This window comes from Brachyhypopomus gauderio, chromosome 4 (genome assembly GCF_052324685.1).
Source record: "Brachyhypopomus gauderio isolate BG-103 chromosome 4, BGAUD_0.2, whole genome shotgun sequence".
Lineage (NCBI taxonomy): Eukaryota > Metazoa > Chordata > Actinopteri > Gymnotiformes > Hypopomidae > Brachyhypopomus > Brachyhypopomus gauderio.
The window spans coordinates 30,502,349-30,518,027 of record NC_135214.1 but is presented as its reverse complement, the minus strand read 5'-3'; the positions used below and the strand labels follow the sequence as shown (position 1 = coordinate 30,518,027).

General features: G+C 44.0%; 1 protein-coding gene across 17 annotated transcripts in view; it reads right to left on the bottom strand.

The window, feature by feature from the left end:
- Positions 1–1,102: 1,102 nt before the first annotated feature.
- gpr61 (G protein-coupled receptor 61) overlaps positions 1,103–15,679 on the bottom strand; it is a 24,648-nt gene continuing 10,071 nt past the window's right edge. Inside the window, exons 3-10 of one of the 17 annotated variants that reach the window (XM_077003784.1) lie at positions 11,107–11,217; positions 10,236–10,326; positions 9,320–9,379; positions 8,585–9,024; positions 8,166–8,378; positions 6,922–7,070; positions 3,034–4,669; positions 1,103–2,609 (exon numbers count right to left, since the gene is read on the bottom strand). In XM_077003784.1, the coding sequence (XP_076859899.1) occupies positions 2,570–2,609; positions 3,034–4,400 (1,407 nt within the window). In that variant the 5' untranslated portion in view covers positions 4,401–4,669; positions 6,922–7,070; positions 8,166–8,378; ... (2 more) ...; positions 10,236–10,326; positions 11,107–11,217 and the 3' untranslated portion in view covers positions 1,103–2,569. The other 16 variants (XM_077003782.1, XM_077003783.1, XM_077003785.1 and 13 more) reach the window with 16 other exon arrangements.

The following is a 15,679-nucleotide window of genomic DNA, read 5'->3' as shown; positions in this document are numbered from 1 at the left end:
TCCATATCAAGGTTGTGGTGACTAGTCTCAGCGAAGTTCATAAGCCTATATGGACTTAGTTTTTAACCTTTCTGACAGTGTTAAAATTTACATCTGTAGATGTCTAAAAATGTTAGTTTACTACAAGTACATTCAAAAATAGCTTTATTGCAATAAAAAAACCTTTTTCTACCCCAGTTTTATCCCAGTGTTAGTCATATCCAGTTCCACCCACTAGCAAACTACTTCCCCCTATCACATGACAGCACCAAGCCAGGAGGGTGAAGGCTAGCATGTGCTAGCTCTGATGCACATACAGCCAGCCACCACATCTTTTCACATTGCTACCAGCAAAACATCACTGGGTGGCTCAACAGGCTATGATAACAAGCAGACGTCCAGAGGGGTTGGCACCGTGTTCTAGAATGGGGGGGGGGGGAGTCAACAACCACCTGATGATAGGGCCAACACCTAGACTGCTGAGCCAATTGGGAGCTCAAAAAAGTCTAACACTTTCTATGTAGAAAAATATGTGCCTATGGAATAAGGAGGCACAGGATGTAGTACAAGACTGAAGTAATAGTTTCACAGTAACAAGACAAACAAGAAAAGACAACTTACCACTAATGTGGTTAACCTTTCTGTTTATTGTATTTGTTTGTTGTAGTTAAGTTGTAGATTTGTGAGGGGTTTGGTGCTGAAATCCCAAAGCTTCTTATCTATAATTCAGTTTGTTGTGAATGAACCTACATGTTTTCTGACAAAGTTGTATTCATGATAAGTACTTTGCAAACCTAATACCAAATTATTTATCATTCAACATATTTTCTGTTTCTTAGTGAATATTGTTTAAGATGCCATGTACTTTATATAGCATTTGGTATATTGTTGCACAGGAGTCTCAAACAATTGTCTATTTTAGTTTTGAAATGTTTCATTTTTTTCTAATTCACAAATTGGTTCACTGTGTCTCAAACCATCCATTGTATTTATAGCAGTAAATGTAGAAAAAAAACTACTACATTATGACCTCGTAAAAGTTTTCTAACATTCTTTTATGTAGAGAGAGAGTGAAATTATACTGTCCAGCTTACCAGTAAAAGAACACAAAAAAACAACCCACTGCTACACATAGGTATTGCCTTTATTGAGTGCTGTAGCCACAACAAGTTGAGACTGCTTATGGCAAAACACAACAATTTTGTACTGCAGGGAGCACAGTGGGATTTACCCCTAAACAACAGCGCACTGACAGTGGGGGGTGTCTGCTCACCGCCACAAGAACCCTCATCTCTCCAGAGTAAACCAAGCTGCAGTGCCTTGGTTAACCTTTCAAGACTGCTGACATTTGATCATCCAATAGGAGACGTTCTCCAAAGACAGCTTGATGACAGCTCAGATATCACAAGTAATGTTTTTCGATTTTTTTTAATAGCACAAGCCAGAGGTTAACCAGACCGCTACCCAGTACTTAACTCCTATGTACAATCAGTGTGGAGTTTTGCTTTATTAGGAGCTGTTGTATTTTCTTTGCACTTTCCTTTTCTGTCATTACTGAACCTAAAATACACACCTCAATAAAAACAATTTGAAGAATTCTCTATTCTCTAACAATTTGAAGAATTCAGCAATGGTCATGAACTTGATACAAATTTCAAAGGGCCCCTGTCATAGTGAAATGAATTTGTGTGACTTTATTGAAGTTGAGAATTCTGAAATAATATGTAAATGTTGTTATTGTTTTAAAAAACACTGCTTAATTTATGCCTCAAAAACCACCTGTTTTAAAATCATTGTTTCTGTGATGTAACTAAAACAAACAAATTTACATACTGTTTGCCTATTCAGGAAGCAGCAGTGCAGTCTCTGCACTTACATTAATCTTCAGTTGTGCTCCAAGTTGTTTTTGAATGAGGCGCTATACAGGACAGCCAATCAGAACAAAGCCAATTTATCTTAAAGGCACAGCAACAGCCTGTCTACATAGAAGAGATAAAGAGAAGTTTGAAAGTGATCATGCAAAAATGAATTATGACTATATGTGAACAAAAAGCTACACAAATCTTGTAAGTGCAAAATGCAAAAATATTAAATAAATCAAAAATGTAGGACAGGGGCCCTTTAAGCTATACATATTTCATTTATGACAAGAAATCTGGAAATGATAAATGTTATAACGGGAATAATAGAGAAGGCAGGACATTCTGTTTCATCTGTGGAAGAAACTGACAGCTGCATTGTGTTGTGAGAGTGGCTAGAGAGATAAAATGAACTGAACCTTTCAGATCAGTACTAATCAAGCTAAATAAGATCTTGTAGTGACACATGTTCAAAGCTGACCTAACGTCAGCCTTTTATCTGATTGTTCCACTGCTCCAATCATCAGCACAGAGCCCTGGGGTCTCAGCTGGGTTAACCATGTCACAAGGAGTGGGAAGTGTGACTCGATATGGCCAGGCAATGTTTTTTTTTCTGCTCTGGTCAAAGAAATAAACAGATGTTCCACTGGAACAATTTGAAAAATATTGTATTTATGCAACAGCTTGCATACGAATCAGCATCTGCTTTTCTATACACCAAAGCTTATACACTAGAGCTCTTCTTCGGGTACCTTCCTGTCCGCTGGTAACCTAGAAAGGCACACATATTTAACCATGCACATATTTAGTACTCGCTTCATTTATAAATCTGCATTAAAATGCATCAGACAAAGATACATCAGGTTACAAGTCTCCTTTGATAGGACGTCAGCCTACAGTCCTAACGGCAAATGATAATTAAGCTAGGAAGGGCTGAATCTTGTAACAGGCAACCTCTAACACTTTTGTAATTGGTGGGCCAATAATGGATTATTAATTAGGTGCGATGATGAGGAGGTGAGATAAGAGATCTGTTATTAGACACACCCAGAGCGACTCTTATCAGCTGATTTCCTCCAGATAAAATGCCTTCAAAAATGTTTAATCCTACAGACCAAGCATTAGCCTCATGTCTCTACAAATATTTGGACAAGTCAGATAATGATTAAGGACAAGTCATATGGTGTGTAATTACCCCTGCAGCTCCGGCGTTGTTTTTATACAGTTGTCTGGTATTTTGAGATCATTCAGCTGCTGCTGCTCAGTGTATTCTGAAGGCTCTTCCATGATCTGCCCTGGGATGTGGAAATCGGCAGGTGGCCTGTGGAGAGCTGGGAAGGCGTTGTCCTGCTCCTGCTGAGGGACGGAGACTCCGTGGGAATTCCTTGGCCGCAGGCTGCAGCCGGTGCCCTGGAGGAACTGCAGGAAGTTCTCCTCGATGGAGGCCTCCCTGCTGGCCAGCTGCTCCTCCTCATGTGGCCTCCTCCACTTGAAGATACGGGCGAGGTTCCGCGCCAGCTCCTCCCGAATCTGCCGGTTCAGGCAGCCGTAGAAGACGGGGTTGGACGTGAAGCAGAAGTAGCCGATCCAGGTGACCATGCCTTCTACCCGGGCGAGAGAGGCGGGCGAGGGCGACACCACGGCGGCATAGAGGTGGAAGGAGAAGTAAGGGAGCCAGCAGGCTACGAACTGACCCCCGACGGCCAGGAGCACCACGGCAGCCTTGCCGCCGCTGAAGGTCCTCTGCGGCGTGTTGCGTGCCCCTCTGAGGCTAGCTGCCGTGCTGGAGCGACTGCTGAGGGACTCGGAGCGTGGCTGCGAGGCCTCCGCCCTGGTGGCCACAGGGCCGTGTTGCATGGCCGCCACCCTGGCCACCTTGAACATGTTGCAGTACACCACCAGGATGACGAGGACAGGACACAGGAAGTAGATGAGTGTGAAAAGAACCACAAACACCAAGCGGTGGGGTCCACGGGTCATCAGATGCAAAGAGCAGTACCTCGCCTCCAGTGCCGGGCTTGACTGAGCCTCCTCCTTCTGCAGTGCCCATCCCAGCAGAGGGAGGGCGGACATGAGCGTGGCTTTGATCCATATGCCCACCAGAACTGAAACCACCAGCCCCACAGTCATTTTAACCTCATAGCGCATGGGGTGCACGACGTAGTAGTAGCGTTCCACATTGATGGCTGAGATGGTGAGGATGGCGGCACTAATGAGGCCCAGGCCCAGGCACAGGTAAGCCTGGCAGACAGCCTCGCTGAAGAAGGCCCGCTCCATCAGCATGCCCAGCGGCATCAGCACCAGGGCGGCCAGCAGGTCCACAAGGCACAGGTGGAAGACGAAGACAAACTTGTGCAGGCACGGTGACCGTGCAATCGCAGCCATAATGGCCAGGTTGCCCACCACGGCCAGGAGGTCCATCAACACCATAGTGCAGAGGGCCAGCGTTTGGTAGAGAGCCCTGTCGCTGGGCGCCGTCACGTCTGAGCCATTGGCCTGGGGAGTGTTGGGCCGCACGTGGCCGGTGAGGGAGCGGTTCCACAGAGAGGCAGGAAGATCCATGAGAGAATGAGATATGGATAATGGGCAGAAGTTGCCTTCATGGGCTTATCACCCATCCTCTCCCACCTAAAGCAGCCCGGTCACAGGGCTTGCTGGAGTCAGTATTGTTAGTATAATGGAACAACAATTGGGCTTAATATTCAGATTGTAGCGTATAGTTTGAACATTGCCACGCGTTAGCCCAGTCATTTCATTTCCTCTCATCGTCCTGTTCATCCTACTCAGTGTCCAGTATACTCTGCTGTATCTGAAGAATCGACGTCCCAGACCTGCAACAAATCAGACTTAGGTTACGAGACCTTTCTGCAACATGTGCCATTGCAAAAATCTGCCCTTCTCACAAACATTGATCCTATCATCATGCTAAAATTAGCATATTTAGCATATTTTAAGTCACTAAAGATAACACTACCTACCAAACAACACAGGAAATGACAAAGGGACAGGAAGTGTTAAGGAAGTGCTCGCTCCTTTTCCTTACTTGTATCCAAAAACACGCTTCCAATTCTGCTTCAAAAAAGTGAAACGCAACCATTTTTCAGACCTCAGCTTGTTTTGAGCCACATACTCTTGTGGCAAGCTCCAAGCTTGCTTGCTACAAATGTCTGATCCCTTACTACATATCATTACATCATTACCTACAGCCTGTGGTGTTTACTGTCTCAAACTGTTCATGTGTAACTTTCCATGTGTAACTTTTCCACACAAGGCCCCCCACTGAAGTGGTATTGAAATTCAATGCAACACTTCTACATCCCTGTCTACTCCACCAAAACTGCCAAATTTCTAGGCGATGTGTTCAGTGATGTGATGTATCGTCAACGAGGTTTGAAAACGTATCTGGATATGTTAGGCATTAACATTTGTTTGTAGATATGGGAATTGCATTGCAGGCCAAGGTCAAAGGCACACGTTGATGTGAAAATGAACAGAAAACAACAATGTACAGAATACTGATTGTTGGAGGTCTTAATGACTATTTCCTAAGACCTTACTGCACTTTGGAAAGAGAAAAGTTTTTATAGTGCTGCATGAAACCACACAAACTAGTCTTTGTTATTGAGTGATTAGCAGTGATGCCGGTAACGCGTTACTTAGTAACGCGTTACTGTAGTCGGACTACTTTTTTCAGTAACGAGTAGTCTAACGCAACTACTATTTAAAAACTAGTAGTCAGATTAAAGTTACTTATCTAAAACATCGTGCGTTACTATTTCTGCATTTCGGGGGAACGTAGGTTATTCATTCTTATTTTTTGGCTACACGTTTCTTGCGCGGTTATGTCATTTCTGCGGCGCCAAAGTCAGATGGAAGGAGAGGGTCGCCTTTAGCAGCTGGAAATACAGGCATTATTTTGATTTTATTTCGGTTAAGGATGACAACATTAAGGTGCGTTGTACACTCTGTGCTGGCGACAGAGTGCTGTCTACTTTCAAAAACACAACGTCAAACCTGAAAAAAACCGGGGGGTGGCGGCGAACGTAAATTGTTACCGGGCGGGGTGTAAAATGGACTAAATTCAGTATTATATCACGATCTATCGATCGCCGGTGGTTGGCGCCAGATCGAACTAGTAACTCATTGAATCATAGATATGGATCAGAGGTAAATAAACTAGATTTTTTTTCGGCGTGAGATATCGAAAGTGTGGCGTGTGAGCGTGTGAAGACAGTCAAATGCGTGTGTCTCACGCTCAATGCGTGAGAATTGGCAACCCTGTAAGTGGGCGGAGTTGAACAGAAAGACTGTCTTATTTATTTATTTATTTTAAAAACAACAAAGCCTATTTCAAGAAAAAGTTTACAAATGCCAGTGTCATTTTTGATGTTCCGGTTAAAATACATGTCAATAAAGTGAGTATTGGCAGAACTGGTAGTCATTTTCCTGTTATAGGGGCGGGGGATCAGCCTCTGCTGAAAGTAACTAAAAGTAATCTAACTTAGTTACTTTTAAAAGCAAGTAGTCAGTAACTTAACTGAGCTACTTTTTAAAGAAGTAGTCAGTAGTCAGTAGTCGGATTACTGTTTCAAAGTAACTATGGCAACACTGGTGATTAGCACAAACAATAATGTTATGCTGTTATGAACAATCACGCTACTCTCCTCTTTTGTCTTTTGTATTTCCAGTACTACCTGGATCTCAAATGCATGCAAGTGAGTGGGAGAGCTTTTCCAGCGAAGTGGAGCAACGTCTGTAGTTAAGTGGACCACTATTGGAGAAAACTCTGTAGTTCAATCATAGGCTAATGGCAAAAGCACCACACAGTACGACTGCCATCTTGACCCACTTTGGGTTTCAAAAGATGGGCACCAACCTATTACATTCACATTTACCCTCAGACACTCAGATTGTGGGCCCCCCAGCACTGACTCCAAAAAGGTGATTAGAGTGAACCAGCTGCCCATCAGCCCATCAGCGTGTTTTTTCCCTCTCGCATGGCTTGGACAACATGCAGCAATATGTGGCGGTTATATAAAAGCACAGTTGTTCCGAAGTCAGGACACAAAAGAAGCTCTTTAACCTGCAGCCCGAGGTCTAGCAGCAGCATCAAGCAGAACACCATGTGAAGAGCCCCGGGATAAAACACCAGTCGTCACAAGGATTCCTCGATAATTAGTGCTGCAGTAGGCAGACAATTCTGGGGTTCCTCTTGGGTGGGATTTCTTCAGCCTGTGGAGTTTCCAAATGAGAGTTTTGCTTCTCTCATTGTTAATATTGATGTCATAAGTACAATAAGTACGAATGTTGGAGAACAACACTGACATTTGAGGAAATAATATGCCGTGCATCATTTATTAGATACTCAATATATATATTTAATTAATACAATATATTTATTGTATCTCATGTTATCTATTTAATGTCTATTGTGAATAGGCATAAGAAATAATACACGGCATACACAGCAAATGGCTCCTGCAATATTTATCATTATTCAAAGCAGAAGTATAGGGATTTAGGTTAGGGAACATGTCAAAGATGTTGAAGATGACACAGTTAGTGTCCATAAGCTTTGAGAAAGTTTCAACTGCATTTCACATAAAGATGATCAAAATATATGCTTCGGTAGCATACAAATATTCAAATGTATGTAGAATCCATCTGTGAAACAAACTGCTTTGTTCCAAACAAAGATTGTTCTTCTCTGAGCTTTGAATTAAGAAACATATGACTGTATAACATGCACATGACTTCACTCCAGTGATGAAAACCACCCATGTTGTTCAGGCACTGCTTCACCCCCCCTCTTGATCCTCGTTGTCCCCCAAGAAGAGGCACACTGCAGGCAGCGAGGGTAAATGATCCACAGCTACAGTTCTACATGTTTTCATACCGCTACAGGTCTGTTGGCCCTTGTAGTGAGCACAGGGCCAGTTCACCGAGTGTCTGACATACATATCTGAGGCCTGGGCACTTTATAAGCCTCTAAGATTAGACATACATACCAAACACTTGTATGGCATAACTACCACACCAAGGACCTTTTTTTGCAGGTCTGGCTTCAGCGAACTGGACAAATGGACTTGCCTTGTGTTTGCCGGCCCATCTATAGGACCGGTCACCAAGCCCAGCCTTAAGGGTCTATGGCTTATGTGCTGTTCTGTTCACACCAACTTGCAGCACTTCGGTGCAAAAGTGACTGAACATGCATGTTCGCATATATTTGGAAGTGTGTTCACACAGTCTGGTCTGCAGCTAACACGCGCCAACACCTAGCAGAAGTATTCTGGAAGTATTCTGGAAGTTGAGAAGAGACTGGATTACCTTACTATGACTGTGCAAAACCCTGTGGAGCGTTCTAGAACAGGTGAGGTGAAGCGAGCGCAGGTTTGCCCCGTCGGACTCCGGACGGTGGGCGGAGAGCCACGGCAGGACGGTGAGCGAGACACAAGCGCCAGGGACATACCTCAGACTCCAGAAGGTTGCTATGGTGTACATCAGCTCCAAGAGGGAGGGTCTCCTCCAAAGCTCCAAATGCTTGTGTCGCAAAACAATGTGAGGGAGAGAGAGAATGACGGTGAGAGAAAGAAAGAGAGAGAGAGAGAGAGAGAGAGAGAGAGACAGGCACCCGATTCCTCTCCTCACCTGGCCCTTTCATCTCTCTGCCCTCCCCCTTCACCCGCCCACACACGCGTATGCGCACACACACACACACACACACACACACACGCGTGCGCACTCACCCTCACATTCCGCCGATCCTGCCCCCCCACCCCCTGCTATGCTCCAGGCAAGCGGCCGGTCCAGGTGGTCGGGCTGCTGCTCCCGCGAATGGGAGGAAAAATGGACATGCAAAACAATCCCCTCAGATGCCTGCTTCTAGCACACACACACACACACACACACACACACACACACACACACAAACACACACACACGTATACACACACACACACAACACACGTGCGCAGCTCCTCAAGCACTCTCTCTCTCTCTCTCTCTCTCTCTCTCACTTTCTCTCTCTCTGGCACACTCACACATCCACACATAAACATGTGTTCTCCCTTACACACACACAGGGCAACTGCAGAACAGAGTGGAGTAGAGACAGGGATGCAGCCGGGCAGGCTCCTTTCATCACAGGGTCTTAGTGCCCCTTTCTGTACTTGGTGCCACTAATCAACTGTGAAACACAACCACAAATATATGCGCACAGACTTATTGTGAAAAGAAAAAAAACTTGGAAATAAATGTACTGCATTTATAAAACTCGAGAGGGCTAATTCGGTGTTTCTTAGTGTGTCCATAGAGACATGGTTAGATCTACCCGTCACATCCTTCCAACACCCCTTTCATAAGCACCAGCATGTTGGGTTCTGGTTTCATGGTCACAACAGACAGAGAAAAATGAAAGCGAACAACAGGTATGCTAATAAATGGGAGGACTGAATGGGATTAACCAAGCACTCCGATATCACCTTGGCAGGAGTGTGATGAACCGACTGCCTCCGGATTCAGTCCCGAGCTGCATCACAGAACTACGGAAGACCATGAAGTAAATCTGTCACAAATGAATGGGCCATTTCTTTTTTGTTTTCTTTTTCTGTTTGATTTGGTTGTTTCAGATCCAAATGCAGATACTGACATAGTTGGATTTTTCAGGCTAAACATCTGTGTAGATGCATTCAGGAGAATACATATATTTTGTTTGTACACTAAGTACATTTTTGTAAGTTGCATTTTCTTGGTAATTACAATTTAGATGCAATGAACACAAATATATCAGCTAGAGAATAACCATAATGGCAGAGCTGGTACGAAATATTATATTGTAACAGTTTTTTCAACAAAAAAATATCCATTCTCAGAGTAGCTTTACTGTAAGCAGACTTAATATAAGACTGATCTTAATATTTTCATAGAAAAAGGTATATCTACTAAATGACTAAATAACTTATTCCATAAATATTGTAGTGTTCTTATTGAAGTTTATCCTTGACAGAATATTATTGCCTGTTATTTGCTCTTTAGAAACGTTTGTAAAAAAATGCATGAATAGGCTTAAAGTACAATAGAATTATAGAACCTACTTGTTCTTAAATTACCATAAAATATTCACATTTCATTTAATGAATTTGTTTTATCGTGGACTATGGGTTAAAGTCCCAAGATTGCCACAGTCCTAGAGTACCTTTCTCTTCCATTAAAGGAATGAACATAAACCAAACTATTATTCAAATACATAAAAATAACTGATGGATAAAACTGATGGACAGATTAGTCATAAGGAGAAGTAAGAATCCGAACATTGTGTAAGTGTATCTAAGGTGCTGTCATGTGGAAGACTGACTGCGTGGAGTGTCCAGTGTTTGTGCTGGAGTCAGTCGTACTCACTTCTCCTGGGGAGTGTGAAGAGTGGGTCACCTCCCCTCCACCCCAGCCCTGTTACCCTCCTCCAGAGAGACATTCATTTGTGATGTCCCTCCTGTCAGGGACAGCAAGGCCACTGTGTGAAGGGCAGTGCATGAAGCCAGCACTGATCTATTAGTGGATCAATACAGCTCCATCAAAAGCTTCTCATAACTTTGAGAAGTGGCAGTTAAGTGTGTTGTGGAGTTGTCTGGTGAGGGCAATATTACATTTGACAGACATTTTAACACTAACACCTGGCATGACTCCTCTTGTGTGTGATAAGGGGGGGGGGGGGGGGGTTGGGCAGGGAGAGCAATGAAGGTGTTGGATAAAGACAGAAATAGCACATACTTGCTCACCCCAGCAGCACCAATCATGGAAGAGGCAAAATACAATGGTCTCCATGACAACCCTAGAGACCATAGACTCTAAGCTACCTCTGAGTAATAACAGTTCAACCATCTCTCTGTGCGACAGCCAGTTATAACCAAGTATAAATGTAGCAAGACAATCCCAAAATAAACACACAAACACAGGTCCTGTCAGAGAAATATGACTCATAATGTATGATCCTATTACATGAGAGGCATACAATGACAGATTACTGCCACAATAATTATTTGTCTTAATTAGGGTTTTTTTATACCATATTCCATTTGCTGTAATGCCTAGCATTCTTTTATATTGTTTCATTTGTATCTGTCTTAGCCTAACTTATAAGCACACAATTTCAGGTAAATATTACAGAATACAATAACATATTTTTGGTCTAGACTACTAAAATAAAAAAGTTAATGTGTTAACCTTTTTCTTGTATGTGAACAACAATAAAATGAACATATTGTTGACTCACCACTCTATTCAGGAGTCAGGGCTCTCGTCTCCACATTCTCTTCTTACATCACCCTTGCATCTTCGATATCTGTCAGCTCGCGTCCATATCACATTACACCAGATGAGGGCGCTGTTAGATAAGTACACGAGCGTGGTAAAACAGGAATGTTCTTCCCTGAGATCACGTAGTACAATGTGGTTAAATATGTTAGGCATATCACTGCAGCCTGTCACAGTGGCCTCTCTGGATTCATCTCAAAGGCTCAGTCAGGCATTTATGCTGCAAGTAATGGTTCACTCACAAAGTACATTATATATAGCAAATCTAGCTATATGTTGTGAGCATTATAATTAGAAATGTCATTATTTTTTTAAGGTTATGTATTATAGTGGTAAACACTAACCTTTCGGTCTCGAGGGTTTTGGAGATGTAATAATCAATAGTGCGCAGCTGTCCCTGAATAATTAGAACTGAAAGAATGTGATTAAGTATTATTCGCAGTACGTGAAACCGGGTGTCTGTGTTCCCTAAATTGCCTTTATGCCCAGCACATCTCGTACCCATGAGTGAGCACACAGGAGCTTGATACCAGGATCACAGGCTTGTGTGTTTTACGCGTTTGTTGATATTTTGATGATGAAGTGATTTTTGGATGGATTTTTTCCCTTCTATTAAAACTATGGATCAAATTCGTTCGAACTACTCAAACGTGGTTCTAGTGGACAGGATGGCACCGCAGAAAAGCTGTGCTCATTCCCAGCCACCGAGTCTACGACAGTGTGCTGCATCTGGACATGGACCGCTGGTAGCAGTGCCGCCTGCACCGGCTGGGCCATCCATCTCGCTTCCGACATTTTGAGCGCGAGGACTGCAGGACCGGCGCGCTCGTGCTGAAACCCACCCCACACCCCAGCCCCTCCCCCGGCAGAGAGGAGAGCAGAGCTCCCGTCTCTGACCCACTTAAGGCTTTTGCAGGAGAGAGAGGTGTGACTAAGTCAGTGAAGAGCATTACTGAAAACACACACACAAAATAGAGAGAGAGAGAGAGAGAGAGAGAGAGAGAGAGAGAGAGAGAGAGAGAGAAACACAGCCAGAAAAGGCCAGGACGCTTGTGAATCACTTGTTGCTTAACTTTCCTCTCCTCTCAGTCTATCTCTCTAACCTGCACTTTACTGAACGGGTAGATCAATTTATTTATCAGTCCTTACAAAATAAACATATTACAAATTATTAGCACAGTTCAACCATTCCCTTTTCTAAATTAAGAGCCACCGGCCAACTGGGCTTTAGGCTGCAAACAGATAAAGCCAGTAGGAAAGGAAAGCAGTAATCTGAAAACGTACGTGGCAGGACAAATACTGGGGTCAGAATAACCTGGATACAATATGAACAAAACCGTTGGACCGTTGCTCTTTACTTTCTCAGTGTAATCCGGGACGGGGGGACGTGCAAAACAGGGCAGGAGTATCAACAAAATAATAGGGTGGGAGAATTTACGTTTGAAAAACCTTGCATATCACACATCCCAATTTACAAGTCAACGGTAGCACCCGCAAGCAATTATCAATGGAGGCGCAGGCGTGCAGACGAGATAAACGTGTGTGGAGAGCCGCGAGTGTCCATGAGTGGGCGGTGCAGTATAGTAAAAGCACGACGTGTTTACTGCCCGGAGCAAGATATATGACCGCATTCTTCTCCGGGGAATTAAAAACTGCGTCATTCAGAAAAAAACCCACTGTAATCTCATGTTCGACAGCTAGAAATCAATCACGTCTGTCTTGCCCGATGACAGTTATGGAAAGAGTATAAAAGGTTCGGCTATTCGTCTTTATTGGTGGGCCTTGTCTTCAACGGTTTTTTTAATCCAAAACAAAAGACCTGAAAGCCGAGTATGATGAGAACATTTGCTGGGACTCACAAGGGAGATGACAGATAGCGCTGCGCTGGATAGAGTTCCCAGCTCATGGTGTCTCTGCTGAGGTGTGATGCTACACCAGATCAGATTCTTTTTGGTCAGAAACTCAGTGAACTCGTTGGATGAAAAAGAGACCCAACTGTATAAAGACAGATTTTCAGCAGGTTGCGTGAAAACACAAACAATACCGATTGCAAAACAAACGTTTTACTTATTTCGTTCGCAGCAAGCGTTTTCACCTAAGCGCGCGCGTTCTCATCTTCTCATGCAAGCCTCTTGCCTCTTTAGTTCAAACGTAACAAATATTGGTTGTTGTAATATAGTGCTACTAGTAGTTTAAACTTTAAAGCAAGTTTAAACTTGCTGAGGCAAACTATACTCACATTCTAGTCTCGTGAGCGAAAGAGTATTCAACTGCTCAGGATATAAGCGTCAGTGTGAGTGGTTTAATAATGAATAAACAATAGGTTTAGGCGTATATTAATAAAACATTAGTGAGTGGTCACAGTGACGCAGGGGTCTGGGGGTGACGTATGGTTTCTTTTTTTCACTACCAATAGGCTTTATATTTACAGCCAGCCATGTAATTCACAGAAAGTCAGTTATGCAATTCCAAAACATTCCAGGAAAAGTACAACTACTAGTAGTTGTATCTCTACCCTCATTAAATAGAGCAACGAAGGCTGAGAGGTAAAAACGGTGCAGGCCCTTGTTCTGCGCTTGCAACCGTTTCGTCCTTGCATCATGAAGATCAGACCCCTGGAGATATTACATCGCACTGCGGCAATCGGCGACCTTCAGAGGGAGACGGCCGCGCGCGCGCTCCTTCTCTGCTCCAGGGCTCTGTGACTAATGAGCAGGTGGGGAGCGATTCCGGGCCCTGGAGACTATATCAGTGTGGCAGTAATGTGTCGTGTTAGCCGACATAAAGCAGCAGCCAGCGGCTGTTAGGATCTTAAAGACTGCAAGTAAGTATCAAAATGAGCAGACGATGATTAAAAAAACAGTAAGTAGGGGTTTTAATTTTTTAAGATAGCCATAAGAAAGCTGCTCTCAAACAGCAAAGCCTGCAAAATGTCGGCCACGTGCTTACATAAGGGATATATAACAATACGAGGCAGATGCAGTCACTGAAGTCAGGAGACTGCTCCCTAAACCTATCCTGAAAACACATTGATAGAGGTGATAGGATCGGGCTTATTTCTTCAAAGGGAGGAAAAGAGCAGATCACTTTAGGCCATAATGAAACATAAATCAGGGAGAGGACAAAAGGCCATGCTTGGAGGCAGACTGGATACACCAAGTCCTGTTCACAAAGCTTCAAGGCCATTGGCAGCCTTTGAAAGGCCTGGAACATTTAATCACATGAATAGCTAAGATGTTCTGCTACTGCTCCTTCTTCAGACAAGCAGATTTTTAAAGACCCAGTGGAAGTAGAACCTGAATTGGGGACATAGTGACATTAAAATAATCCCCATGAATGCATTAGGAGATGTTTACATGTTGAAAATTCAAAATTCTCTTAGCTGGTTCCACCACTAAGGAATGTTGTTTCGAACTATTACAAATGGAGTCGTTTCTGCTTTTGGGTGAAATATGATTTTTATAATTATGAAAATAAGAATAAAACTTCAAGATACATTTTGGCCAGTGCTTCATCATTAAACTGGTCTTCATTAAACTGGAGTGAGATGGATCACATTGCTGAAATCTCAGTATCATTATCTGAGGTGGCTGAGGCAGGACGCTGCAGGCTTGAAGAACAAGGTGTTACAAAAGGTGTAGATGTTTTGCAAACTCTGGATCATAGCCCATCTGCATTTATTTTCCAGTTCTTCTTCTAGCTAATCCCCAAGCCATGTGAAGAAATGACACACCTGATAGGTTTGTGTGCATGGGAAGTGGTCAGATAGTCTTATCGAAGGTTTCACTATTTGTGGTTGTCACGTTGAGGACCCCGGCCCCTCCCTTTTGGGCGTGTGTATACGTAGTCCACGTGCTTTGTCTGCGTCAGTGTATATTCGGGGTTGGGGGTTATGTCGTGTGATTAATAAGTATCACCTGTGACTTGTCTCGTAATCACATGGGGTTAGTGTGGTTTGTCTATTTAATGTGCGCTCGCGCAGTGTCCTGTGCTCGTCGTTGTCTAAGTCTACACGTTGTGTCAGTATATTCAGTGTTGCTCGTGCGCCATCGCACGTTTATTTTTGTGTAATAAAAGTGACGTCCGTCAAACTGCAAGGATTCCGTGTCTCATCCTTCGCTTCGCCCCGTTCGTCACAGAACGACGAGCCTCCCGAGACACCAACAACTATGCCAGGCTACAAAACTAAGCCGAAGAAGGGGAAGAAGCCCAGTAAGCGGCACCACCGCTCTTCCTCCTCTCCCCCGCGCCGCAGAACCTCGCCGACGCGGGCGCAACTGGAAGAGGACCCGGTATGCGCTCTCCAGCTGGCCTCAGCCCAGAGGGTCGAGGAGAGAGACCCCGAGCTGGCGGAGATCTTCCGCCAGGGAGCGGTCAGGATTTGGAGGGAGCGACACTGCCCTCCATCCCACGCCCTCGCGCCGACGGAGAATCCCGGTGTGATTTGCGTCGCGGACTCAACCCCGGAGGCAGAGTTTGGGGAGGGAGACTCCGAGGAGGAGGAGGAGCAGGACGAAGAGGAGGGGGCATAC